Genomic DNA, 27,759 nt, shown 5'->3' on the forward strand with positions numbered 1-27,759 from the left:
TATCTCTTCTACTGACTTCCCATAGGGCCAGAATATTGGGTGACCATATCCTGACACACACTGGGAGACTCAAGGGATGAACAAACCAGTATCTCAATTCATATGTACTTTTAAAGTTAACCAATAACTATCCATCAATAATGCTACCTGCATGGCAATTTGGATGAAGGCCAAATCTGTGTGATCAGAGCTGCTTTGTTATAAAATTCATATCGGAGCATTCACAAGGTATTCAGTGCTATGGGAAATCACTGTAATTATACCATGAGGCAACTCCATTAAACAGCACTGATCAAGTCAAAGATGGAAGAAGCCAGAGCCCCTTATCAGGGCTCCACGGGGGTCTCAAGGAGTTATTAATCTGATGAAAGGAAGATAACACAGAGACACTGATGCAGCTTTCAAGCTTCTGTTAAGGGATCACCTCAAGTTCTTGTTAAAAATATTAATAGTTGGGCTCTACTCCTAGAGAATGTGATTCTAGTTCTAGGGATCATCAGCCCAGATAAGCCAAATGCAGATCACCTATAGGCCACAGCTGGAAAAAAACAAATATCAAATTCAGTGAGCTTGGACACAAATCTAGTCCATCTCTCCACTATGTGCTTAGCAGGGCAAAAAGCCACCAGTGGCCTTGAGAAGGCCCAGATAAAGGAAGGGATGATATTTGCCAAGGGCTTGGATGGGGACTATCAGTATTTATTGCTCTTGCCAGCTGGGCTTTAGACAAGTACTATATTATGCTGACCTTTGCCTATAATGGCGAGTAAGCATCAAGTACAACTATGTTGTAACACAAGTGCAGAATTCATTTTCTTCCTGAAGACCAAACCCATTACTCAGCCACCTCCAATACTCCAACACCATGGACAGCCCAATGCACAAGGCTGGCTGAGAGCTCTCTCTACTAAGGCCAGCCTAAGGTTCATGGAGGAAGGTGAGAAAGGTGAGAGCTGCCTTGGCCATGGTCCTAGGGTGGCCATGGAGCCATTTGACAAGGGCTGCTCTCACCCTGATGGGTCTCCTTTTGATGGTGTTTTCATTTATAACTCAGCCAATGGCCTTGGGTGGAAGCCTACATTTTGATCTGGCTATATAAATATATGCAAAGAAAATCACTGAATTGTACACATGAAATCTGCATTCTTGACTGTATGCTATACCCCAATACATTTATAAATATTAATGCCAAGTGATGATAAGGGTTCAAGAAAATAGGCACCATCATCATCACCTCCTCTCTTGCCTCCCTGTATAACACTCTCATATCTCCAGAAATCAGAGCTAGAAACCCTACTAAAACCCTTTTTTTTTTTTTTGTCAGATCATGTTCCACCTCCAAAGGAAGTTGAATTCTACTCCTTTGCAAGTCCTGATTTATCTCCCAAAACAGGGGATAATGAAGATCACTGTGGAGAGCTGTTGGAGAAGTGGAATGAGCAAATGCACATAGATTATCCACCCACATGAGGCACTGGAATCGTGCTGTGGAAGGCCTGTTGCCTAGAACTATTAGATAGCTGCCCACTTGACCTGGAGTATTTGCTGCTCTCTACATTCCTGCTGATCCCCAGAAAAATGAGGATCTTCAAGTGTTAATGTCTTCCACTGGGAGTCATGTCCATGGGCCAGGGGTTGGGAGGGGCATATAGTGGACTTCCTGTTCCATTTTCCTAACTGAGAATAGGTCTCATCTATATAATTTATTATACCTTCTTGTCCTACCATGGTACAGCATCTGATATCTCTTCCTTCAAGATCATTTTAGGAATCAGATTAATAACAGCTGTTATTTACTGAGCAATCACAATGTTTCAGATAATCTATTGGCATTTTATACATATTATGACATTCAATCTTTTCAAAATAAGCACCATTTTACAGATGAGAAAAAGAAACTCAGGGAGCTTAACTGATTTTTCTGTTTCACAGCAGCTAAGCAGTAGAACTGAGATTTGAACCCAAACATATGTCATTTCAAAGATACACTCCTTATCAAGATATTACAGCATGTAGAGGAAGAGGGTTCCATTATGCCTTAAGATTGAGGCACTGGGCTTTGTCCTTCTAATGCTGCCCCCACCATGTTTGCTAAATTGTGTCTGAAATACTTGTACACGCCATGGTTATTTCCAACTTTCTTGGACTTCTATGCATTCTCGGCCTTAGTTTTCCTTCACTCAGTCTCCCATTTCTGCTTAGAGATCTAATAAAAGAATCCCACAGAACCATCCATAATTCTGCTTTAATTTAGGCCCCATTCATTTATTCAACACATATTTATTGAACATCCATCATGGACCAGGCAATGTGCTTGTCATTAGAGATACTCTTGCTCTCACAGGGATTCCAGTCTAGAGGCAGAAACAGATAAGTCTACATGTAGTTATAAAGTTTTAAGTCTATGACAGGTCAGAATAAGAATTATCAAGAAAGGGCAGTTTTTAATTCATCACGTCATTTTTCATCCTTCCAAACTATCACAAGAGTTTTGCAGTTTTCTTTGGTGATCCCTTGATATTAATATTTCCCTCCTATGTGCTATCTGAAAATCTAACAAATATGGAATTGTAGGCTTCACAATAATCCTATGAGATAGGTATTATTATCATTCTCATTTTATAGATTCAGAGACTGAGTCTCAAAGAGGTAAGTAATTTACTTGGCTACAGAAGATGCAGATAACAGGACAAGCATTTGAATTCATGTTTGTATTATTGTACAGCCTCTCTTAGCCATATTATTTATCATGACCTTGAGCATATTATTTAGCCCCTTAGAAGCTCCATTTCTACATTTATAAAAATAAATGTTCAAAATGTGAATGTCTCTAAAATCTATCATTCTACAGTTAATGAGTAATGACTGGTGAGAACAAAAGGAAAGGTCACATGACTTCAATAATGGTTAAAATTTACCCTATTGGTTTTCCAGCTTCATTGTTCATCACTCTTACTCTCCCATCCTCATGTTCTAGCCACATCTAGGTTCTGGTAGTTCTTCCAGTTCCGAGCTCCAGGAGCCTACACTACCAGTGCCTTGTTGCTTCAGTGAATTTTGCTCCTTCTGCCTCCCTCCTCGATGCCCTTGCCATCCCATACTCACGTGTTTTCCTGTCTTGTGTGCACATATGATTTGTTAGGGATGCACTAAAAGTCTTAGGTCAAAAAATCAACTGATTTTTATATATATATAAAATATAAAATATATTTTATAAAATATATATATAAAATGAAAAATACTGAACTTATTTGCAGTTCAACTGAAAAGCAAGTAAGGGTTGGTTCACTATGGTGAAATAGGAGCAATTACAACATGCTTTAATAGAGTCTGGGTGTTTCAGAAAAAGAAGGTGAATGTTCCACTCTGGACAGAACATACTGAAGAGGCTGGTGCTAAGTTATAAACACTGTATCTTAAAAAATGGAGATAAAATTAAATTATATTGAGATAAGGGTGAAAAAATAGAGTTAGGCTCTCAAAAACATTCAATACATATCCAGTTGGAAAAAATTTAAAAAATAATGGTAGTAATATGGTGTGAGAAGTCAGAAGGCTGGTTATCTCTGGGAGGGCATTCACTGGGAGGGAGTGTAAGGAAGCTGAAGGGGCTTAAAATGTTTTATGGTTTGATCTAGATGAACTCATGTAAAAAGTCCTTAAGCTGCATACTTAATATGTCTTCTATTTTGTATTTATGATAACTTTCAATACATTTAAAAATAATAATGCCAAGCATTTGGACAAGCATTCTGGGAAACAGGTGCCATCACATCCTGGTGGAATATGTAAACCGGAACAATTTTCTGGAGGGCACTTTAGCCACAGATATCAAGCACCTTAATCAGCTTCTTCGACAATGCTTTGCGAATGAGTATAGTGACTACAGTAACTCATTAATTCAAATTAATTGAGTGAAGAGTAAATGTAGGATATAACATGCTTGTAAAGTGCATTTATAGGGAATGAGATATGAGTATTATCCAGGACAGTCAGGAAATTCCAACAAAGCTCATGCAATCCTCTCTGTCATATTTTTTTAATTCACAAAGACTATTTTTGGGGGGTTATTTTTAGTCAGGGATAGCATGATAAGAAACAGTGGGTTCCCTGAAGTAGCTCAGTCTTTCTGTACCCACATTTGAATTCTTTCTTTATTAACAAACCTTATCCTTGCCCATGGAATAAAAGCAGTCTTTCGTTCCATTCAAATAATCCAGGATTCTAAACGATAAGAAACTCTTCCAAGGTCTTTGGATGTTCTTTTTTTTTTGGGGGGGGTAACATAATTCTGAGTGACGAGCACAATTAAGGAACATTCAACCAGACAGGGATGCAAGGTGCCAAGCAGGTGTGGAGCATCTCTGATGCTCAGCTCTTACCGTCTGCAATGAAGTGCTCCGGCACATGCAGAGTCACCTTCACAGTGAGTGGACAGGACATCTGACTGCCACACACCATGGCCAGGATGCAGGAGCTCACAGCAATCAGTGTCAGGGCCGTCTTGTTCACTGGACTTTTCAGCAAACCTAGTAAAACAAACACACACAAAGACACATCAGTCACGTCAGAAATAGGAATAGCATGGAATCTAGGACTCCTGTTCCTTTTTCAAGCTGGAAAAAGAAACCATATTTTCCAACCTCTGTGCTTGTGATGACACCTCAATGACCCCTTTTTGGGTCTTGGTTTAAAATCTCTGCAAAATCCCTTTTGGTTTCAATGAAAGAAACAAACTTTCTGAAAATTGTGGCATTTCTCCCCTCTCCCCTCTCAATTAGCCTGGTCATTCTTGATAATAATTAGATGATATTAAACTCTCTGCTCACTTCAGAAGCAGGTGAGAAGATACCATGTTGCTGAATTCACAGGGCCTAGGGAAATGAGCATGGGCTTTGGAGTTTGACAATCCTGAGTTCAAATTTGGGCTTCAGTCCTCATTAACTTATGACCTGTTTCATTCTCCAAGCCTCAGTCTTCTTATGTGTCTGATGAAGATAATAACACACATCACTATTCTGATGATTACGTGACATATGCATAAGGGTTTCACAGACTGTAGGAGGCTGATCCATTCAAATGAATTTCCCAAGCATTTACAGATGACCAACTATGTGAGACACACATGGAGCAGAATAAGAATAGTTTTTGCTGTTCAGGAACTTACAAGTTGGGGGGCAAAGACAGGTTTATCCACAGCTAATTAGAATCCAAGGCAAGTTGTGTTAAGAGCAAGTAGAGAGGACACAGGATGGGGAGGGGAGTTTTGCCTGAGAAAATTAAAGGCAATTTCACGAATGCAGCAGAATGAGTAGATTGGATCTGCATGGCAAAGAGAGTGCTGGACCAGCAAAGAAATTCTATGCACTGCATTCTGAGCCCTACTGAGTTTCATTCTTTAGGATTTGCTGTTCACATCTAATTTCAGGGCTTTGGTTACCATTTTTAGAGCAATCATTCCCAAATTTCTATTACCTACTATGCTCTTATTTTGAGCAAACCTTTATGCCCAAATCTTCTGCACATCTCTCTATGAAAATCCCATGAGCCTGACAAAACAACATGTTCAAAAGCAGACACATTATCTTCTACTTATGGCCTCCTCCTCCTTTTTCTCCTGGGCTCCCCGAAGTATTGGAAGCACCGCCATTTGAACTGGCTAGAAACCTAGATGTATCTTTCAGCCTCCTGTCTTCCTCCTTTACAGCATCGAAACAGCATGCAGTCCTAGGTGCTCCATGTCCTTAGCATTTTCACCTCTTTCTTTCCCCTCATCTCTTCTATCGTCTGTTTGCTTGTGAGATAAGGGAGGTGGGGGCACAGCTCATCTCACTTTGTGATGGAACCCCTTGAGCTGTTATCCAGCATCTGGCCACAGGATGTGGTCCATGCTGATTAGCCTGGCATCTGAGGCCTTCGTGGTGGGTCCCTGTACTCAGACCTCCTGTTACTCTCTCCTACCCAGCCCAGGGGCTGGCAGGGCTGCATTACTACAGAGCTGCCACAGAAAGCGCTCTTTATCATGCTACTATCAGCACAGGACTTACTTCTTTTGCATAGAAATCCACTTGTTTCCTTGTCTCCCATCACTTATTGAGATTAATGGTATATGTAAATTCCTTTCTCTCTGGGAAGACAAATCGCCTATATTCGTTGTCTTTCTTAAAATCTCATTCAGACACTAGAGTCTAGTAATTAAATGATAAACTCCTTGAGGGCAGGCATTGCATCTTTTGCCCAACAATGTATCCTGATGCCTAGCATAGCGTCTGGCACGTGTTAGCATCTCAGCAAATGCATCAGAACTTCCAGAAATGAGAATAACAATATTAGCAACCAGGCACAGGCACTGATCTATCAAAAAGCATGCCAACCACACACAACCAACACTGCCAGACTGGTGGATCCTAATGGGACAAGAGCCCTTGACAGCCCACTTTGGGATTTTTTTTTTTGGATAGATACCTATTTCTCTTAATAAACAGTGAGCTGCTTGAAGGAAGGGATCCCATCTTCACCATCTTTATGTCTCTCCTGCCAAGTTCACTGCCTGGAACCTAGAAATTGCTTAAATTAAGAATAGGGGCTTTGTCTTTATTGCCACTCTTAGAACAAGGTATAGCGTACGGCAGGAGCGATTCATATATCTGTGGTTGTTATCGTTGGTGAATATTAGTTAAATGGTAGAGCAGTTAAAATAAAAAGATGGCTCTGGTGTCAGGGGATGGAAAATCCCTAAACTTAAAATGACCACATAAAAAAAGGAACACATTTTCTCTCTCATCTGGGAGCCACAAGAAGCTATTTCAGACTCTGATAATATCAATAGTTTCATAACTAAATGGCATAAGCAAGCTAATATCAATGTTTTCTACTAGAAGGGGTATAGACCAGGGGTTGGTGCCTTGCATAGGTCTTTTCTTAAAAAATCAACACATTACTTTCAGCTTAGATGTTTAACAACGCCCGCCCCCTGCCCTGGTTAACAGTTGGCAGCAGTACCAAGTTTCCATTTCAGATTCTACAGAGGCTGTTCTGAGGGAAAGAACATGCAAAAATGAGTCCAGCACAAACAAACTCTTGGGAAGGTGAACTGGGTCTAGAGCATGAGATGTGAAAGGTAGAGGCACCTGGCAGTGGGGAGGTGGATGCCCTGGATGCGTGTGTCCAAGAAGTGCATCTCTCAGACTGGCCCATGCAGCAGCATGAAATGGATGTGACCAAGGCATTCCTTTCACCAATTAAGCAACCACCAGAAATACCACTCAGGCTCCACAGGGCTGAGTTCTGGTCATGGGAAGAGGGTTGAGGAGCAGGAATAGGAGTGCTCACACTAGCTCCCCGGGTTCGTGCTGGGCTAATTGCATTCCCTACATCACTTAAACCTTCACAGTAGCCCAGGGCCTTGAACAGTCAATGGGGTGGGCAGTAAAGTCACATCTGCTTTTTGACCCTTCATTTTCTCATCTGGAGAATAGGACTAAAATGATGTATCCTACAAGAGTGTCGTTAAACGTTAATGAGACAACAAATGTCAAATGCTAAGCAGTTTCTGGTGCATGGTAGGCCCTTGGTAAATGGTCTTTTGCAAGCCAGATATTGGTATTTAACTCACAATTGATGGCAGAAACCAGGACGTATTTACCTCTTTGTCCAACGCATTATCAGAACATACTAAGAATTGAATTATTCTTTACAGAAACTGAAGACACAAGGAGTGGATACGGAGGGAGAGTTTTAAGAAGCAGAAGGGAGTGGAAGAGAGAATGAAAATAAACAGCATCCTGGGGGAGCCATTCACGCAGAAGATGCCTGAAACACCACTGTTGTCTCTGAAGTTCAGGAAAAAGAAAGCACACAGGTCAAGTCTGCACTCAGACCAGATGCCTGTGGAGCAGCCACTAGGGTTTGGGGGTTTCCATGGCAACTGGATTTGGCAGAAAACTTCACAGTGGGACTCAAACAGAGGTGACTTTTTAAGAGTTTCTGGCCTAGGGAACTGATCACGAGCAATAAGCTTGGATGAGGGGCTGTAGATAGTGGCAAGGTAGAAATTATCTATCCCATAATACCCAATCCCTCCTCCCCCAGGCTCCATACTGCCTTGCAGGAAGCAGAGACAGGGAGGAGAACCTCCGTTTATTGGCTACTTACTATGATATAGGCACCATGCCTAACATTTTCATTCATCCAATCATCTACCCAACAAACTTTTATTGATCATCAATTCTTCCCCAACACTGTCCACACTGCTCTAGGCACAGGGAAAGGAATAGTTAACAAAACAGCCAATGTCCTTGAAGCTTACAGTTTAAAGGAGGAGAATTATTTCATTTAGTTCTTACAGCAAACTGCTACTATCTCTGTTTTGCACAGGAACAGAGGGACAAAGCAATAAAACGACTTGTCTAAGGTCACTCAATCTGTATGTGGCAGAGTCAGGATTAGAACTGGTTCTTTCCATTCTCTCCCCCATGTCATACTACCTTCTACTTCACCACAGAATAAGGGTCCAAGGATAGCATCATGTAACTGTGGAAAGACCATGGCCTTTGGAGCCAGACATGCCTATGTTCAAATTCTGGCTTGGCCACAAAATCTTGTGTGACACTTATCAATTCACCTAAGAAGACAAAATGTCTCCATCTGAAAAAATGGGACAGCTGATGTGAGGACAAAATAAGATAATGCATGTAATTGGTAAAAAAAAAAAAAACAAAACTCAGTAAATGATAGTTCCAGATCATAATAAGAGCATCCTCCAATGGCCAGGGTCACAGTTATCCCTGGTTCACATCCCAGTTTGCAGTTCCCTCCCCATCACTTGCAAGGGAGTGAGCTGTGCTGTGGGAATAAAATTTCACCAGGGCATATCGATTGCTGGAACTGGAGAAAGTTAATAATCTAATTTTGCTTTCATTTCCCCTCCCTCTTACCCCCAACTCCTCTCATGGCAGCAGAGAATGGCATAAAATGCATTGCTTGAGAAATTCATCCGGAAATAACTCAGCATTGTTGATCCATGCGCTGCCTATAATTTGGGGTTTGATTGATTCTCAGTTTGGAAATGCCAGGTTGAGAGAGGAAAATCAAATTTAAGTTAAATTTGGAATTGAATCAATCACATTTTACAATGAAGAAAATAGATCTAACCCCATCAGACCACTGTGTATGGAAAACTTAAAGCTACTATGCTCCCAATGATTCCTTCCTCCTGGTATCCTCAGGGGACAAGAGACTAGGTCGTAAACTGAGAAGTCATTTCTTTCTTTAAATAGCATATGGAATTGAGGTGAGGGACAGGGATTCTAGGAACCCAGGACATTAGGGTGGAAGAGCCCAAGAGGTAGAAAGGGCACTTAGAACAAAAGAAAGCAGTTGGGTTTAGGTTCTGGACATAGAGATTTAAATCCAAACTCTTCCCTTTAGTAGCTTCTGACTTTTGGCAAGTTACATACACTCTCAGAGCCTCAGTGTTCTAATCTATAAAATGGAAATGATAACCCCTAATTGGTAGACACGCTGTGCGGATTAAATGAGATGACATTTATAACAAGAAGCACACACACTTAGGGATCTATACATGCTCTTGGTATCATCCCTTTCAACTCGATTCCTCAAAACCCCACTGCCCAACACTCGGCATCTACATTGATATCAAGAGGACATGTGGTAATTTGGCTCAAGTGGGAATTCTGGCTTTTACACTCAGCTGCTGGCCCCCATGGACAAGTCACCTTACTTCTCTAAGCCTTAATGCCCTGATCTGGGAATTAACTCATCCAGTAAGAAGTTTTGTAATGTGCATCTACTGTGTGCTGGACCTCATTTTTTGTGCCCTCCTGTTATTCCCAGTGTCTAAAAGCATGTCTGAATATATTACGTGCTCAATAATAATGAATGAATGAATGAATGTTTAAATACTGTCCCCCATTCTACCAAGAGGCGTCAGTGTTGGAATATTGTTATTGGTTCATTTCTAGTCAAATGCATTCATTCATTTTCTTTGGTAAGGATTGGTCCTCGCCCAGCCAGAAACTATACAAAAAGCCCCTGAAAGGCCGCTATTCTCCTACATATCAGGGAGAGCACTACAGATTGGAGGTGTGCCCCATTAACCTCACTGAGCATCTCATGGGACTCCTGCCACACCTGAGCTCCAGCACCTCTGTGTTTCTCCGTGTATTTCTGGAAACTAAAATTGGGACACACATCTGACAAGTTCAAGTGTCACACTGGAGGCAGGAGGAAAGAAGATTTGAAAGTGGGTCTTCCTCAGAACTCTGGGGAAGGCAGCCCTCTTTCTTTAGCCAGCCTCCAGTCAGGATTCTGCACACACTACTTTAATGTGGCATGTCAATATGGGACATCCTTTTCCCAGTCTTGTCCACCAGGCGCCAAGTCTCTCCTCATCCCTCCACCAACCCCCGCCTCTGCCATGAACTAGTTTCTTGTGTTCTCCGACTCTCTGACCTTGGCGCTCTCAAATCCATAGTATCCTTTAAATCATTTGTAATCCCCCCAGTCTCCCATTTTTCATAGTGTTTTCCATTGTAAGATCTGTGTGGGTGTTCATCCAGCCTTTGCATACTTCCAGAGACAGCAAACTCAACCCCTACGGAGCAGCGATTCTGCTCTGAGACAATTGTACTACACAGTCCTAGACTCTCACTCTGTAAGCCAGCTTCTGATGTCCACATCAAACAGGGTGCATCCAATACCTCCTCCTCCAGGCAGCTATTTTATTTAGTTAAAGACAGCAGTGTAGTTTCCTTGAGCCTTCTTTCCTCCAAACCAAATATTGCTGGCTTCACTTTATTCCTCTAAAGTAATATTTTGAGTCTCTTGAATATATTTTGTATAGACTTGCTTTTTCTACAACAGCTTTCCTAGCAAAGAATGTCATCACCATCATCATCATATTTAACATTTGTAAAAAACAGTTATGTGCCAGACAATATAATTAAACATTTTTCATGTAATATCTCACGTACTCTTCACAGAAACTTCATGCCATGCTGCCTACTACCACCCACATTTTACACATGAGGAAACTGAGGCCACCACTTGCTAAAGGCCATGCAGCTCAAAGGCAATGGGGCTGAAATTTTTAGAAAATTGATTTCAGCGTCCAAGTTCTTAATCAGTACCCTCCATAACTTTGCTATCAATATGCTAGATGTGGCCTGAACAGAGAAGGATCAACTCTTTCAATCTGCTTACAGACCTCAGCTCGCCCTGTGGACCTGTGGTGACAGATGGGCTCACAGTGGCCTCACTCCCCATCTGTGTTGACCATAGGTCTTCCAAGGAACTGCCTGGCACCACCAGAGGGAACTTCACAAGGAGGGCAGATGGTGAAAGGGGTGAGCTGGATGGCTATTTCTCTTCCTCTCTGCGCCCCAGAAAACAGTTCAGTTGAGCTACCTGGGGCCAATTATGACCCTGCAAGGCCAGTGGGGAACACCTTTGACTAGCTCTGCCCCACGGATAAGCAGAGTGTCTGTAATGCAGGCTTGGAACACCCTGTTGAAGATGAAGGCACTGACAGCAGACAAACAGCTAGCTCTGTAGATTTCTCTGTGGCTGTTGCAGACACCTGTTCCTGGAAGTATGAAGGTAACTTTAAGATGATGACAACAGAGGTGGTGACAATGGTGTTGGTGATGCAGATGGCACAGATGTCATCCTTTTTTCAGGTTCTTTTTTTTTTAAATTTTACCTTTTATTAAAGTGTAGCTGATTTACAATGTGAGTTTCAGGTATACAGCAAAGCAATTCAGCTATACATATGTATATTTTTCAGATTCCTTTCTATTATAGGTTGTTACAAGAAGCTGAATATAGCTCCCTGTGCTATATAGTAGGACCTTGTTTTTTATCTTCTTTATTCAGTCATCTGTCAATGGACATTTAGGCAGTTCCTGCTAGTTTACAAATTACTCACAAATATCTCATTCACTTTTCACCATCCTCTGTAGTGGGTACTGCTATTATCTCCAGGATACACATAAGAAATCAGAGGCTTAATGGCGAACTCATGTTTCAGCACCAGGGGAATAACTGGTCCCGGGAACCATATCTCCTAACTCACAGCCTGGTGCCCTTTCCATGACACTGGATCCAGGTCTCACTGGCGAGGAGTGAAGATAGGATTAGAATCTATGCCCCAATTTCCGGATCCACTGATCACACTATTGTATCCAAAGGCCCCAAAGAGCCAGTGCAGTATTTCCCACAAAACAAAATGTATCTTGAAAAGCAAAAAAAAAAATCTTCAAAAAATTCTGAGAATGCTACATTCCACATTCACCTCTTAAAGTGCTCGGGTACATATCTAGTATTACAATCTCTGAAAAGGCCTGCACTAAATCCCCTTTAGCAGAATTTCACTTGATCTTTTCCAGAAGTATTGATATATTGCAGAACTCTTATTCTACAGAACAAAGCAGGGAAAACAATGAGCTAGTTTAAAAATTTATACAGAGGTTGGTGTTATCAGTATCAGCTGTTCCTAATAATTAACTGTTGCTCTTATGCCAGCATTGTGTTAAAGATTTCATGTACATCTGCCTACTTAAACTTCTCAACAGCCTTGCAAGGTAGAAATTACTACCTCTACCTATAAATGGGAAACCAAGACGCACCCACTGGGAAGTGATAGAGGATAGTTTCATAGTCACTCTTGTAGGACTCCAATGTCTTCCGGTTCCCAAGTGTTAGAAGAAAGCATAGTCTTGCATTAAACTTAAGAGATACGTGCACCCCATGTTCACAGCAACATTATTTACCATGGCAGAGACATGGAAACAACCTAAGTGTCCATGCACAGATAAATGGATAAAGAAGTTTGTGAAATACACACACACACACGTACACACCCCCACACACAGAATATTATTTAGCCATTAAAAATGAGGAAATTCTGCCACTTGTGACAACATGGATGGACTGGACCCTGAGAGCATAATGCTAAGTGAAATAAGTCAGAGAAAGATAAATACTGTGAGATCTCACTTATCCACAGAATTAAAAAAAAAAACCTATAGAAAAAGAGATCAGATTTGTGGTTTACTATGGGTGGTTGGTAGAAGGAGGGGGAATTGGAAGAAGGTGGTCAAAAAGCACAAACTTCCAGTTATAAGAAAAATAAGCACTAGGGATACAATACAGTTAACCTCGCTGTATGATATATATGAAAGTACTGAAGGGGACTCCTAAGAGTGCTCATCGCATAGAAAACACATTCTTCTTTTTTTGCTTTTGCTTTTTATTGTATCTATCTGAGGTGATGGATGCTAACTAAACTTATTGTGGTAATCATTTTACAAAATATGTTAACTCAAACCATTATGTTTTACACCTTAAACTTATACCATGATGTACGTTAATTATATCTCAATTAAAACTGCAGAAAAAATTTAAAGGAAAATGGATTTGAGTCACAGGAAAATCTATGCAAGGAAGGAAAAGAGGCAGGTACAGCAGGCCAGTTTAGAAGGTTAAATACTATTCAACTGGAGTTTAACCGGCTGATGGAATGCATAAGGGGAAAGAAAAAGATGCTGTACTCAATAGATGAAATTGCAGCGTGCAAATGAGAAACCATGGAGATGATTCAAAAGAGATAAAGTTCTACAAAGGCTCAGACATACATGGGAAAGAAGGAGGAAGAGAAGGTCACACTTGAATTTCAGATTCATAGGTGATCATCAGCTGGTACTGACTTATAAAACTAAAAATAAATAATAATAAGGCACTGGCACTTGATCCCTGGGTTCACCCTCTTAGACTGTGGGCTGTTGGCTGCATCACCACCATCAGCCCACATCACTGATGGAAAGGGGAGTGGCAAAGAAGAGTGGGGACCAAGTAGTGGATGCAAAAGGACAGAGCAAAAAGCAGCTACAAGTTTCCATGGCTACCAAGGAAAATCAGAGCCAATCACGTCCCATCTTCATCAAAGGCGCATTTCTAGCTGCTTTTTGCTCAGAGCTTGCCAAAAAGGGCACTGTTCCATTCTCCTACGAGATGTCACTGGACTTGGGTTCAACGTCTGTGAAAGCAGGAGAAGAGAAATGTTATTTATTGTATTTAATATTGGATAGGTCTGCTGTGGTGCCTTTTACCACAAGAAACTCTTTTATGCCACACATCTACTGTCAACTCTAGGCAACACTGCTGTTATTTGACATTGGAGGAAATGGAAACTGAGAGATTTTAATGGACTTGCCCGAAGGTTCAGAACTAGCAAGGGGCAGAGATGGAATAAGAACCAAGACCAACTGACCTGCAAACTCAGTGTTTCCTCCATTGCATCACATGGCCTCTAAAGGAAGGAAGCTTCCTCAGTCTCCCTGTCCCTTCCCCCTCACCTCTTTCTCCTGATTCTCAGACTGTATCTGAGAAATCATAAGAAATAAGGCTTGGCCTGATGTTCCACACACTCTCTGCTGCACTTAGATTTCCCTGTCCCCTCCCTTGTAACAGGCTGCATGCTTTCCCCACACCTACGTGTTGTCCTTCCTACCTTCCTCGACAAGTCAAAGGTAGAACAACTTCTCAAGAGAAGAGAATTCCCATCTCTTGGAAGTCTGCTCTAATCACTGCAACTCACAGGAACACTGTATTCCTCTTAACTCCTGCCACATGCATCATCTGTTCCAATTTGAGTCACGGGATCACAGAATCATAGAAGACTAAACGGGCTTTGACCCTAACGTACCATACGATACGGGTGGTTTCCTACAATGTCATCCAACCATGGTCATCCAACCTGCGTTTGCACATCATCTAAACTGGGGGCTTGTTAGCTCAAAAGAAAACTCACTTAACTGCTGTTGCTGCTGATAATCTTTTCTTTTAAAGCACTTACTTTGTGTGATATGTTATGCCAAATATTTTACAGATATTACTTTATTCAATCTATCATAAAGTTTTGTTAGCTCCTCATTTTACAAATAAGGAAACTGAGTCCAGCCCAAGCCTGGAAGGCTATTGAGCCCCAAAGCCAGAATTCAAATCCAGATCTAGATCCCAAAGCTGTTAACAAGTGTACTGTGTAGTCCTCCTTCACTGTTAGCCTGCAGGCTGAGGACTAGGTTGATCTGAAACAAAAATCTACTCCTAGAGTGGTAACCTGATGAACATGGTCCTGTCCTCAAGACTTCCACAGACCAGTCTCCATCCCTCCTCTCCAAGGCAGCCCTTTAGTTCTGAAGTTGGAAAAGAGGTTCCCTATTCTTTTGTTCCAAAAACATATTCTGTCATTAGACTCCCATATGCAGGAAACAATCATGTAGCAAAGAAGCAGCTGGAGGAATAGCTTTACATCAGTTAGTCTAATCCAGGAGGCTAAAGGTTAGAAGGACAACATCCTTGCCCAAAGTCACATTGCCCAGAGCCAGACCTAGAACCCATCTGTCCCAGCTCCCACAATGATGTTTCTCCGTTCTCCACTTGGGATAGTTGTTGTCTTTTCCTAAGTTAATCGATATCTCCTGGAACAAAATTAGTCCATCTTACACCTCTCTTGTTCCCTGTGGCACTGGACACGGTAGCCCATGTATGACTGTATGTTAGGTGGGCTCACCTAGTATAATTTGGTCAATGTCAACACACAATCAAAATGAACCATACCCAAATATCTCCACAAAACAACCTCAACAGATTGGTGCAAAGTCTAAAGCATGGTAGAGTCAAGTAATGGTAGGAACGCGGACTTTGGAGTTAGAGAAACTTGCTTCATTGTTTTCTGGTTAACCTTCAGCAAGTCACAGTATCCTAATCAATAAAATGTAAATGACATCTCCTTGACAGGGTCATTAGAAAGATTAAATAGGAAAATATATATTGCATAGTACATGCTTGATGCATAATATCTTTTATCATCATCATTATCATCATCATCATCATCATCATCATTCAAAAGAAGACCAATAAATGCAGAGACTGACCTTTGAATCTAGAAAACTATCTGTATAAATTTAGAATGGGTCAGAAGTGAAAGAAAGACCAGGTGGCTGGAAGGATAGTGAGTTTCCACTAAGAGTAGGTTCAAACACACGCACAGTGCCTACTACGTGCTAAGCCTCTGCTGGGCCCTTTGTGCCCATCATTCAGTTTGCTCTTCATAACAACCTTTGGCTCCCCAGTTTACGGAGCAGGAAAGTGGAGCTCAGGGAGAAGGAATGGTTTGCCCAAGGCCATATGCCTAGTAAGCTGCAGAGCAGGTAATGTAAGTCAGGTCTGTGACAGTCTAAATAAGATACAGACAAGTGGCCCATTATCTGAAGAGAGTCACCAGGGCTGGACTGGAGACCATGTCAGGGCAGGACACCAGATGAAGGTTATGGGACATTCAGCCTTGAAACAAGGAAGACTCAGGCAGAGGGGCCTCTTGACGGGAATGTTGTGGAAGACATACAAATGTAGAAAAAGGGAAAGGAAACATATTTTGCACAAGCAACTACCGTGAACCAATGCTCGGTGCTTGACTTGACTTTTTTTCACTGAGTCCTAAAGACAACCCTCTGATTAAGTACCATGATCTCCATTTTATAAAGGAGGAAAATGAAGCTCTTGTCCCAAGCTGCACGGTCAGAGGCAGAGCTGGGATTCAGCCTAGGTCTACTTGACCCCAGCAACATCTTTGCTTTTCATACCAGGGCCTGTTTACCATCAGGTTCTCTTGCAGGTCTAAGAGCCTAGAAGAAGCTTTGGCCTGAGGAGAGGATTCTCAAACCAAGGGTCTTGCTCAGCACCTGAAACCTCACTCCTATAAAGGAAGGCACCAGGGTCCCCTAGGGGACAGAGGATGCTGCCATTTCCTGGGTGCGGGAGTTTGGCTGCTAAGCACCTGGGAACGTGATTAACATAAACACACCAGTCTCTAGCTCTTTAAATACAGGGGCATTTCCCACCCTGGTTTTCCAATCCATTGCCTCCTCTTCAGACCACTAACATTTCAGCAAAAGCACGTTGCATTGTGTTTAAATAGTCATTCGGAGATAGACAACTCTGCCTTTAGACCTTTGAGGAGGGAATATAAAAGAGGATAAAAGAAGAAGAAAAAAAAAAAAAGACAGGAGAAAATCTTCCTGTAAAGCACTTCTGCCCAAACACATTTCCATACAGAGGCCTCTACCCATTTCAGGCTGACATTCTGGGCGCAAACCTTTCAAACCCGCTGGCTGAAATACGACACATCCAAAAGAACAGTACTCCTAGCCCAAGGGCCACGCTAGACCCACATTCTGCCTCATCCTTTAGTGTCAAGGATATGCCTGGGGGGCTGTGCAAAGAGCTCTGTTCTGGAGTCAAGAGACCAAACCTGAGTACTGGGTCTGCCGTTACTCACTGTGCAACCTTCAGAAAATCCCTCCCCCCTCTGCACTTCTGTCTCCCCGCCTATAACAGGAGGAAACGCATTCATTCAACAAATATTTATCGAGAGTCTGTTCTCCACTGAGCTCTTTGCTGTGAGCTGGGGATTCAGAGAATCAGAGCTTTCAAGGGTCTCAAGGCCCAGCAGGGTAACGGGTCCCTAAACAGAGAAAGCAATGCAAGGGGATCACCACGGCGGCAGAGGTCAGTGCAGAGGAGGGGACCCTAATCCAGGCTGGGAGGTCAGAGAACCATGCCTGAGAGTTGAGGCTTGTCATGTGAGAGAGTTAGCCAAGTAGAAAAACAGGACATGTGGTCCAGGAGAATGGAAAAGCAAGGATGAACAGGGCATTGCACATAAACTGGAGATGTGGGAGCAACAGGTACCTGTAGCATAATGCAGGCAGAAATGGACAGGGAGGTAGGTAGAGAACAGCACAGAAAGGAAGTCATGGTCCACTGCCAGGAGAGTGGGCTTTGACCGAGAAGATGTCTCCAATCCTTTCAGGCCAGCCCTCCCAGCACCATACAAACCTGAAACACATACCCATTCATTCACTTTGTCAACAAAGATGTGCTCGGTGTCTACCAGTGCCTGATGCTGTGTTGGGTGCTGGGGATGCGACAGGGCCTTCATCATCCCAAGGGGTGGGATCCAAAGACCTTGTGACAAAGGATGAGATCTACAACTGTACCTCTGGAGTGGAGGACAAGGAGAGGCCCTGGGTTAGAGCACAAACCTTATTCTACAAAGACACAGTGTAATACCAGCAGAGGGTGTTCACACAGAGGAGGCTGAAAAACACCCTGGATAGAATCTAAAAACCTGAAGCTTGGTGATAAACCATTCTTCAAGTCTATGGACACAAACAAGCACGAGTCACCTGAAATGAAAGAAAGATCTGGTCTGGAGAAAACAAAAGAGGGCAGGGGACCAAGGTAGGCAGCTTCTAGAGTGGCTCCCGATGGCCCTCGCCTCCTGTCATTCACACCCTGGTGTACGTCTCTCCCCGACAGACTTGCTGCCATCAAATGAAATGTCACTTCCAAGAGTGGGGTACAGAAGACTGACTTCCTCTTTCCTTACATTCTCTGGCTCTTTCTTGCTCTGGTAAGCCAGATGCCACATCGTGAACTGCCCTGTAGAGTGGCCCATGTGACAAGGAACTGAGGGTTGCCTCTGGCTAACAGCCCTCATGGAACAGACTCCTGCACTGACCTCATGAGGAGCCTGGGAAGCAGATCATTCCCCAGTGGAGCCTTGAGAGGAGACCACCGCCCTGTTGACCACGTCACTGTAATCTTGTGAGACACCCTGAGCTGGAGGACCAGTTATGTGGTGTCCAGATCCCTGACTCAAAGAAGAAATGTTTGTTGAGGTAATAAATGTTGGTTATGATAATAAATAAGGTGATGCCTGTTTGCTGTTTTAACCTGCTCCTGCTGGGATAATTTATTACACATGATCAGATAACTAATTCTGGGATCCACCTGAATGAATGACAGAGAGAGGCTGAGACTGAATGAATGACAGAGAGAGGCTGAGAAGTCCTTCTCCCTAGCACCCCTCAGGGCCCTTCAAGTTTAGAAGAGACCTCCCTTCATTGAAAAGAGGTTCCCTGAGCACTTGGTGTGTACGCCGCCCTGGACAAGTCAGAGGACTCACCAAGGAGCCAGACACAGCCCAGATCTGGAGGGACATAGGTAAGCGAGAAGGTTGGGGGAAGATATAATTACACGGTACCTGGAAAACTGCTTGGTTGCTTTACTGAACACTTCACAACCTGGTAAGAGCCAAGAAGAAGGAGCCAATAAAGTCTGCTTGACAAAATCAGGGCTGGCTTCACAGTGAAGGAAGAAGTTCCTTCTGTCTCTATAAAGGCATCTCTCTCTCTGTGTCTCTCTCTATCTGTCTCTTTCTCCCTCCCTATGTTCACACATTGATCCCAGAAGCTGGTGAAATGGAAGGCTTGTAAGCTTTGCAATCAGACAAATTAAGCTTGAAAACCCAACTCAATAATTTCTCAACACTGAACTTAGGAAGTCAATAAAACAGAATAGTTAAGAACATAGCCCTTAAGTTCCCCCAGAGCTGGAATCAAGCACCAGCACCGCCCATTACTAGCTGAAGTTGCTGGTATATATAATCTGGTCTTTCTAAGTTTCACTGCCCCATTTATAAAACAGGAAGAATTAAAACGCATGCTTCATAAGATAACTTGAGCTCAAGCGAGAAGTTTCCAGCACAGTGGCTGATAATGAGAAAGGCTCGATGATTGTTAGCGAGTAACGCTGGGGAAGTTACTTAACTTCTTGATGTCTCTTGATGCATGGGAAGTTCTCGGCACGTTGCTCAGTGTTTACGCTGTTCTTAGCTGCTCTACCTATAAATACCATCAGCGGTGGCCCTGGACCTAGTGATTTGTCATGGTTCCTCCTAGATTAAGGGCTGGCTGGCAATGATGCATTCAAGACATACATCCTTGTGTATTTATTAAAATGCTCCCTACCCCACCCCTAGGGACACTTAGTTCCTTGTGCTGGATGGAAGGACACAGATTATTTCTGCAGCAGGAGCTGTGCAGAGGCATCAGTCAGGTAGAGGTGGCAGGGACACGGCAGCAGCAGTTCCCTAAGTAACTGTAACTCAGGTGCGACACACACCTGGAGCTTCCGGCGGGTACTGTTAGATTTATGGGACAGCAGTGATAGTAATGACATTAGTGCTTATTTATTTATAAAATGCCCACATCTGAACATCCTAAAGAGCTAAAATAGAAGCCCCACTCAATTTTACAGAAATCTATGTACATGTGGAGGGGGGGTGAATCTATATATGAGTGTATGAGAACAGCGATGAGGATGTAGGCATGCTTAGAGCAGAAGTAACAGCAGCCCTGGGAATCATAACCGTGAATTTCTTCTTCCACTTCAATCGTCAACCAGGGCCAGCGCTACCAATGCTGCTTTCCCCTTGGTTTTCTGGTAGTCAGCAGCTCAAAGAATGAAAAATACCATTGCAAAAGTCAGCAGAGTCCAAATTCCCAGATTCACCAGTTTCTGGTGACATGATGCTCATTTCTGTTTTGCAGTATCTGGTTCCTCAAATGATATAATGGGCATAATGCCTTGGTTGGTCCAACTCAAAGTCTAGTGTGGGAGACACAGACTCCCTCCCTGCTTCTCTCCCTTCCTTCTTATTTTAAACTACAAAGGACAGGATATATCCAAAGTTCACTGTGTTTTACAGACTAATCCCCCACTGGCTACTTGCAGTTATTTAGCAAAATCCTATAACTAGGGAGAGAAGGAGGTAGAACCTGCCATTCCCACCAGGTGATTCCACCTTCCTCAAGGGCATGGACCCTGCCTTATACTCTGCACCACATGACCTGGAACTGAGTAGTAGTTAAATTAATATTTGGTTCATGAATAAATGGATAAGTGAATGAACAGAAGATTCTGCAACCAATGACTTGTTTTAGAGAGAAGCAGCAGCCTTCATGAGAACCTTCCACAGGGGGAAATAAAATTTAGACATTACCTCTTTGGTGAAGAGAATGAGGTGAGAATGAGTTTCAGCTGAAGTATCACTTTGCCTCCCAATAAAAGTAATAATAGCTACATGGGTAAGCACTTAACTCTGTGCTGAGTCCTGGGTGAAGGGCTTTACATGGAGTTACCTCATTTACTCCTTATAACACTCCATGATGGAGTCACTGGTACTACAGCCATTCTATAAAGGAAAAAAATAAGTCTGTAAATGCAATTGCCTACCTAAGATCACAGAGCTAATAAAACTGAAACAGAAGATGGCCGACCCCACAGAACAGCCACCAAAACTCTCTGCCACATTGCCTTCTAGGTGACAGCCTTCTGACCCATCAAAGGAGACTTTCCAAGACCAACATAGTTACCCTTCCAGCACCGCTAGGCACAAGGAGCCAAGACAGAAACAGACGTGGCCCCCACTCCCCTGAATTTTTCAATCTGGTGGGGGTGGGAATTTATAGATGTGAATATATCATTCACACTCTGATTCATGGTAGAGTGGAGAACAGGGTGGGATGAAGGACCTCATTTAGAAAGGGAGAGTTAAGTCCAGTCCTGATGGTGGGAAGGAAGGGTGTTTTAAGCAGCAGGTCAGATTTTCCAGGGTATCATGAAAGGGAAAAAGTGATGAGTGACAGGAGATGAGGCTGGACAGGTGGGCAGGGACATGCAAGGCTTTGAAGGCCAAATTAAGGAGTTTGCTGTTAACTGTAATAGAGCAGGAGAACCACCAAAGGGTACCAAGAAGGAGGTGGTGTGATGAGATTATGCTGCTCAATCTGACTGCTGGGGGGAGAGGGCAGTCACGACCAGAGTGTGACATGACTTGATTATAGTGGCTGAAACTCATTCTCACCTCATTCTCTTCACCAAAGAGGTAATGTCTAAATTTTATTTCCCCCTGTGGAAGGTTCTCATGAAGGCTGCTGCTTCTCTCTAAAACAAGTCATTGGTTGCAGAATCTTCTGTTCATTCACTTATCCATTTATTCATGAACCAAATATTAATTTAACTACTACTCAGTTCCAGGTCATGTGGTGCAGAGTATAAGGCAGGGTCCATGCCCTTGAGGAAGGTGGAATCACCTGGTGGGAATGGCAGGTTCTACCTCCTTCTCTCCCTAGTTATAGGATTTTGCTAAATAACTGCAAGTAGCCAGTGGGGGATTAGTCTGTAAAAAACAGTGAACTTTGGATATATCCTGTCCTTTGTAGTTTAAAATAAGAAGGAAGGGAGAGAAGCAGGGAGGGAGTCTGTGTCTCCCACACTAGACTTTGAGTTGGACCAACCAAGGCATTATGCCCATTATATCATTTGAGGAACCAGATACTGCAAAACAGAAATGAGCATCATGTCACCAGAAACTGGTGAATCTGGGAATTTGGACTCTGCTGACTTTTGCAATGGTATTTTTCATTCTTTGAGCTGCTGACTACCAGAAAACCAAGGGGAAAGCAGCATTGGTAGCGCTGGCCCTGGTTGACGATTGAAGTGGAAGAAGAAATTCACGGTTATGATTCCCAGGGCTGCTGTTACTTCTGCTCTAAGCATGCCTACATCCTCATCGCTGTTCTCATACACTCATATATAGATTCACCCCCCCCCACATGTAGATAGATTTCTATAAAATTGGAGAAACGTCATCAAACACAAAGCACATCTGGAGGACAGAGTTGCTGGCTTGTGATGGAGCAGATCTCCTGGGAAGTGGAAAGGGGCGGGGGTAAGTAGGGTTTTGACATCTACACCCAAACTCTAGTCCCAGGCAGAATTTCTTCAACAGGTCATCTTATTGTCTCAGAGAAGTGCAGGTAAGCACACAGAATCTCCTATTAAGAGGATGCTGTGTCCTTAATTCAGGGCTGAAGACAGTATTTCCCAAACTCCTCTCCAGTTTGACTATTTATGTATCATTCAATTGCTTGTCTATTCTTTAATCAACAACTATGTACCGAATTTCTGTATTTCCTCTTTGGGAAAAACTGTGCCAGGCACTGGAGATACAGAGGAAGACAAGATAGCAATTCCTAGTAGATACATCCCGGGCTTGTCAGTGGGACTGGAGCAATGGCATAACGAAACTGGCTCCAGTTAGCTTACGAGAGAATAATACTTAGGGCTTAAATACTTAGGGATGCTGCTCGGTGGTTATTAAATCTATGACTCGAAACTGAACATAGTAGGAAAATATACACCATAGAAACAGGCAAGTGCTATAAATAAGGCTTTTTAGATTTTTTTTTTTTTCTTCAGAGAGCCAGCCTGCCAGGACACTACTGGGTTGGACCAGACTGCCTCAAAGGGGCTGACAGTCAGAGGGTTCCTCTTCTAAATTCAGGTAAGTCAAAAGTATGTACAGAAATTCAGGTCACAGTTACAAAATATACACCCATCCTTTTTAAAGAACTCTTAAGCATTTCAGGGCCAGATCATAGACTCTGGAGTCAGACGGACCCACGTTTGTATCCTGCTGCCAACACCTGCAGTGAATGATAAGCATTATCAATATTGTTCTTTTTTCCCTATTATTTTCTAGTCTTCCCTCTCAACCATTTCACTCTCAATTATCCTTAGAAGCATCCAGCCTTAACTTACACCCTCACGAGAACAACTCTCAGTGCAATCCATTCCATCTCTAATCAGCTCTGGGTATAAGAAAGATCTTTCTTAAACAGAAAACTGTAATTTCTACCAACAGTATTCACTTATTTAATAATACGCTATGCACATATTTGCTACATCCACCTTAAATTATTCAAGTGTCATCAGGGGTACAGAGCATAACAATCAACAATACAATACAAATTGTGTCTACTCTGCTGATGAACTTGTAAAAGGAGACCACTGGTTCTGGGACTAGAAGACCTGGGTTTAAATTCCAGCTTGATGTTTATTAGCTGTGTGATTTCAGGCAAGTTATGCAACCTCCCTTTATCTTCATGTCCTCATTTATATATTTGTACTCTGTAGGTTTTTGTCAAAGATCAAATTAATTAATTTGTCCTCCATGCTTACGACAGTATATGATAAATGCAAGGTAAAATGTCTCCTGACACCGTGGAGGTAACATTGTTTCTGAGGGTCCTTGCCATGCTTTGTGGTAGGTACCAGGGGCATAAAAATAAATCAGAAACAAGACTGTACACATCAGCCATCTATGACAGAGTACATGAGTGGCAGATGTCATTTTTAAAAGGAAGAAGCTGAGGGTCAGGATGCCAAGCTATTTACCCAAAAGAAGTATGTGTTCCGTACTGCATAAGCAAGTCATCAGGGTCCAAAACCCAGTCATTGCAGCTTATCATTACAGCTTACTTTCCCTGCTTCCTCGCCTGCAAAATGAGGACGGATAGCTGTACCTCCTTCATCGGTGGTTGTGGGGATTATATTAAATTGAATACATAATGTTTCTGATACTGAATCTGGTACATGGTATGTGTTTGACAACTTATTGGCTTGAGTCCCCAGAGAACCTGACTGTGGCAGTGTGGGATTAGAGCAGCCCATTTTCTTTTTTTTTCTTTCTTTTTTAATTAAAATATAGTTGATTTATAATATTGTGTAGTTTCAGGTATACAGCAAAGTGATTCATTTTTTAGACTATATTCCATTATAGGTTATTATAAGATATTGAATATAATTCCCTGTGCTATACAGTAAAATAAATTCTTGTTGCTTATCTACTTTATGTATAGTAGTTTGTATCTGTTAATGCCATATTTCTAGTTTGTCCTTCCCTCCCTCCCTCCCTCCCCTTTGGTAACCATAAATTTATTTTCTATGTCTGTCAGTCTGTTTCTGTTTTGTATACAGATCCGTTTGTATTTGCTTAAATTCCACATGCAAGTGATGTCATATAATATTTGTCTTTCTCTGTCTGACTTACTTCACTAAGTAAAATACTCTCTAGGTTCATCCATGTTGCTGCTAATGGCAACATTTAATTTTTTATGGCTGAGTAATATTTCATTATATATATATGCCACATCTTCTTAAGCCAATCATCTGTTGATGGACACTTGGGTTGTTTCCATGTCTTGGCTATTATAAATAATGCTGCTATGAACACTGGGGTACATGTATCTTTTCAAATTAAATTTTTCATTTTTTCCTGGATATATGCCCAGGAGTGGAATTGCTGGATCATATAGTAACTTTATTTTTCAGTTTTTTAAGGAACCTCCATACCATCCTCCATAGTGGCTGCACCAATTTATATTCCCACCAACAGTGTAGGGGGGGTCCTCTTCCCCCACAACTTCTCCAGCTTTTATTATTTGTAGACTTTTGATGATGGCCTTTCTGACTGGTGTGAGGTGGCACCTCACTGTAGTTTTGATTTGCATTTTCTTCATAATTAGCGATGTTGAGCATCTTCTCATGTGCCTGTAGAATACCCCGTTTTCATGCTTGCTATTTACCTCTGCACCCTCCCCTTTACAAAGCATTAACTCTTGCCTCCTCAAATTCAGCCCAGTTTCAATTCAATTTCTTCTTCTTTTCTTTATGGAAGGACAGCTGCCGCCACCAACACCCCACCCTGCCAAATTCTGCTTTGCTGATTCGTAGTTTAGCTGTATTATTCCAAACATTTACACGGGCTCATGGGGAAGAGGCCACCTGTCTGTTTCTAGGTGGTATCTTTACACACAGATAATTTAAACCCATCTTCAGTGTCCAGCTTGAGCCCTTGACACGTGGGAGAGAGTGAAGTAGGTAAATCCTGAAGTTAGTGGGAGGCTATAAACTGTATTTTACAAATGCACATGATGTGATTTGTTGTATAAATTATGGATGCCAGTCCAGGCTGTGGCTTGTTTACAGTCTCTGAACAAGGAAATAAATACCATCATCCTTGAACTTTCAGTAAGAGAATGAAAAGGGAGAGACGGTTCTCAATTCAGTCTTTAGAAGACTTTCTTACCCCTTGGCAAGGAGAGGAGGAGGAAGGAAGAGAGGAGGGAAGGAAACATTTGGAGCCACAAAGTCTGATAGTTTCTTGACCCACATTATTTTCCTTCAACCTCTTCACAATGCTGTCAGTACTTCTACAGATCAGGGAAGCTGTGTTGCTTGCCCAAAGCCTTGAAGCTGGTAAGCAGTGGAGCTGGGACTTTACACCAGGTTTGAATTCAAAGGATGAGCCCTCCCTTGCATAGCATGTTGAACTCTGCACAGCAAGGAGTATGCCCCCATCTGGGGCCAACTCCAGCAGGACTGACCCTACTCACAGTGAGGCTGCTGATTGGCCCAGCCTGTCCCCAATGCCAAGCTCATGGACTTATCAAGGTGCCATCCACCCCTGGCTACCCACCTGACCAGTCACCATCAGAGCATCTTCTCATCTTGCACAGGAACAGGGCCACCATGACCCCTAGACAGCCACTCTTAAACCACTCAGCAATACCTAGCACCTAGAAAGGAGCTCTCTTCAATCACATCTTCACCTTATTGAACAGATTCAGCTTTGTTTGCTTCCTAGCTCAGAATCCCCTACAGAGCTTATTAAAAATACAGTGCTCTGCGTCCATCATGAGGTGTACTGAACAAGAATATCTGGGGTGGGACCCAGAAATCTGATATTTAAACTTTTTTTCCTCCCAGAATTGTTAACTATCACTCCTGCAGATGGAGAATCAGAGAAAGGTTGTTTAAAAACCACAGAGATGAGCTATATATTCAATGGAATCTACACTCAAGCCCCAAGCCACGCCCTTGGGTACCTTGGTCAACTAATCTTCGACAAAGGAGGCAAGAATATACAATGAAATAAAGACAGTCTCTTCAGCAAATGGTGTTGGGAAAACTGGACAGCAGCATGTAAATCAATGAAGCTAGAACACTCCCTTACACCAAACAAAAATAAACTCAAAATGGATCAAAGACTTAAACATAAGACAAGATACAATAAACCTCCTAGAAGAAAATATAGGCAAAATATTATCTCACATACATCTCAAAAATGCTCTCCTAGGGCAGTCTACTCAAGCAATAGAAATAAAAGCAAGAATCAACAAATGAGACCTAATTAAACTTACAACCTTTTGCACAGCAAAGGAAACCATAAACAAAACAAAATGATAACCTACGGAATGGGAGAAAATTTTTGCAAAAGATGAAACTGACAAAGGCTTGATCGCCAGAAAATATAAGCAGCTCATACGACTTAATAAGAAAAAAACAAACAACTCAATCCAAAAAAGGGCGGAAGACCTAAACAAGCAATTTTCCAAGGAAGAAATACAAATGATCAATAGGCACATGAAAAAATGCTCAGTATCACTAATTATCAGAGAAATGCAAATCAAAACTACAACGAGGTATCACCTCACACCAGTCAAAATGGCCATAATTCAAAAGTCCACAAGTGTCAAATGCTGGAGAGGCTGTGGAGAAAAGGCAACCTTCCTACACTGCTGGTGGGAATGCAGGTTGGTGCAGCCACTGTGGAAAACAGTATGGAGGTTCCTCAGAAGACTAGGAATAGACCTACCATATGACCCAGGAATCCCACTCCTGGGCATATATCCAGAAAGAACCCTACTTCAAAAAGACACCTGCCCTCCAGTGTTCATAGCAGCACTATTTACAATAACCAAGACATGGAAACAGCCTAAATGTCCATCGACAGATGACTGGATGAAGAAGATGTGGTATATTTATACAATGGAATACTATTCAGCCATAAAAATGAAACATAACACCATTTGCAGCAACATGGATGTCCCTGAAGAATGTCATTCTAAGTGAAGTAAGCCAGAAAGAGAAAGAAAAATACCATATGAGATCACTCATATGTGGAATCTTAAAAAAAAGAGCATA

General features: G+C 42.3%; 1 protein-coding gene across 4 annotated transcripts in view; it reads right to left on the minus strand.

The window, feature by feature from the left end:
* Positions 1 to 27,759, minus strand: part of ASTN2 (astrotactin 2) — an 800,009-nt gene that overhangs the window by 468,670 nt on the left and 303,580 nt on the right. For all 4 annotated transcript variants that reach the window (XM_074362105.1, XM_074362106.1, XM_074362104.1 and 1 more), the window contains one exon: positions 4,383 to 4,529. In XM_074362105.1, the coding sequence (XP_074218206.1) occupies positions 4,383 to 4,529 (147 nt within the window). The remainder of the gene's footprint in view (positions 1 to 4,382; positions 4,530 to 27,759) is intronic.

Source organism: Camelus bactrianus, chromosome 4, assembly GCF_048773025.1.
Source record: "Camelus bactrianus isolate YW-2024 breed Bactrian camel chromosome 4, ASM4877302v1, whole genome shotgun sequence".
Lineage (NCBI taxonomy): Eukaryota > Metazoa > Chordata > Mammalia > Artiodactyla > Camelidae > Camelus > Camelus bactrianus.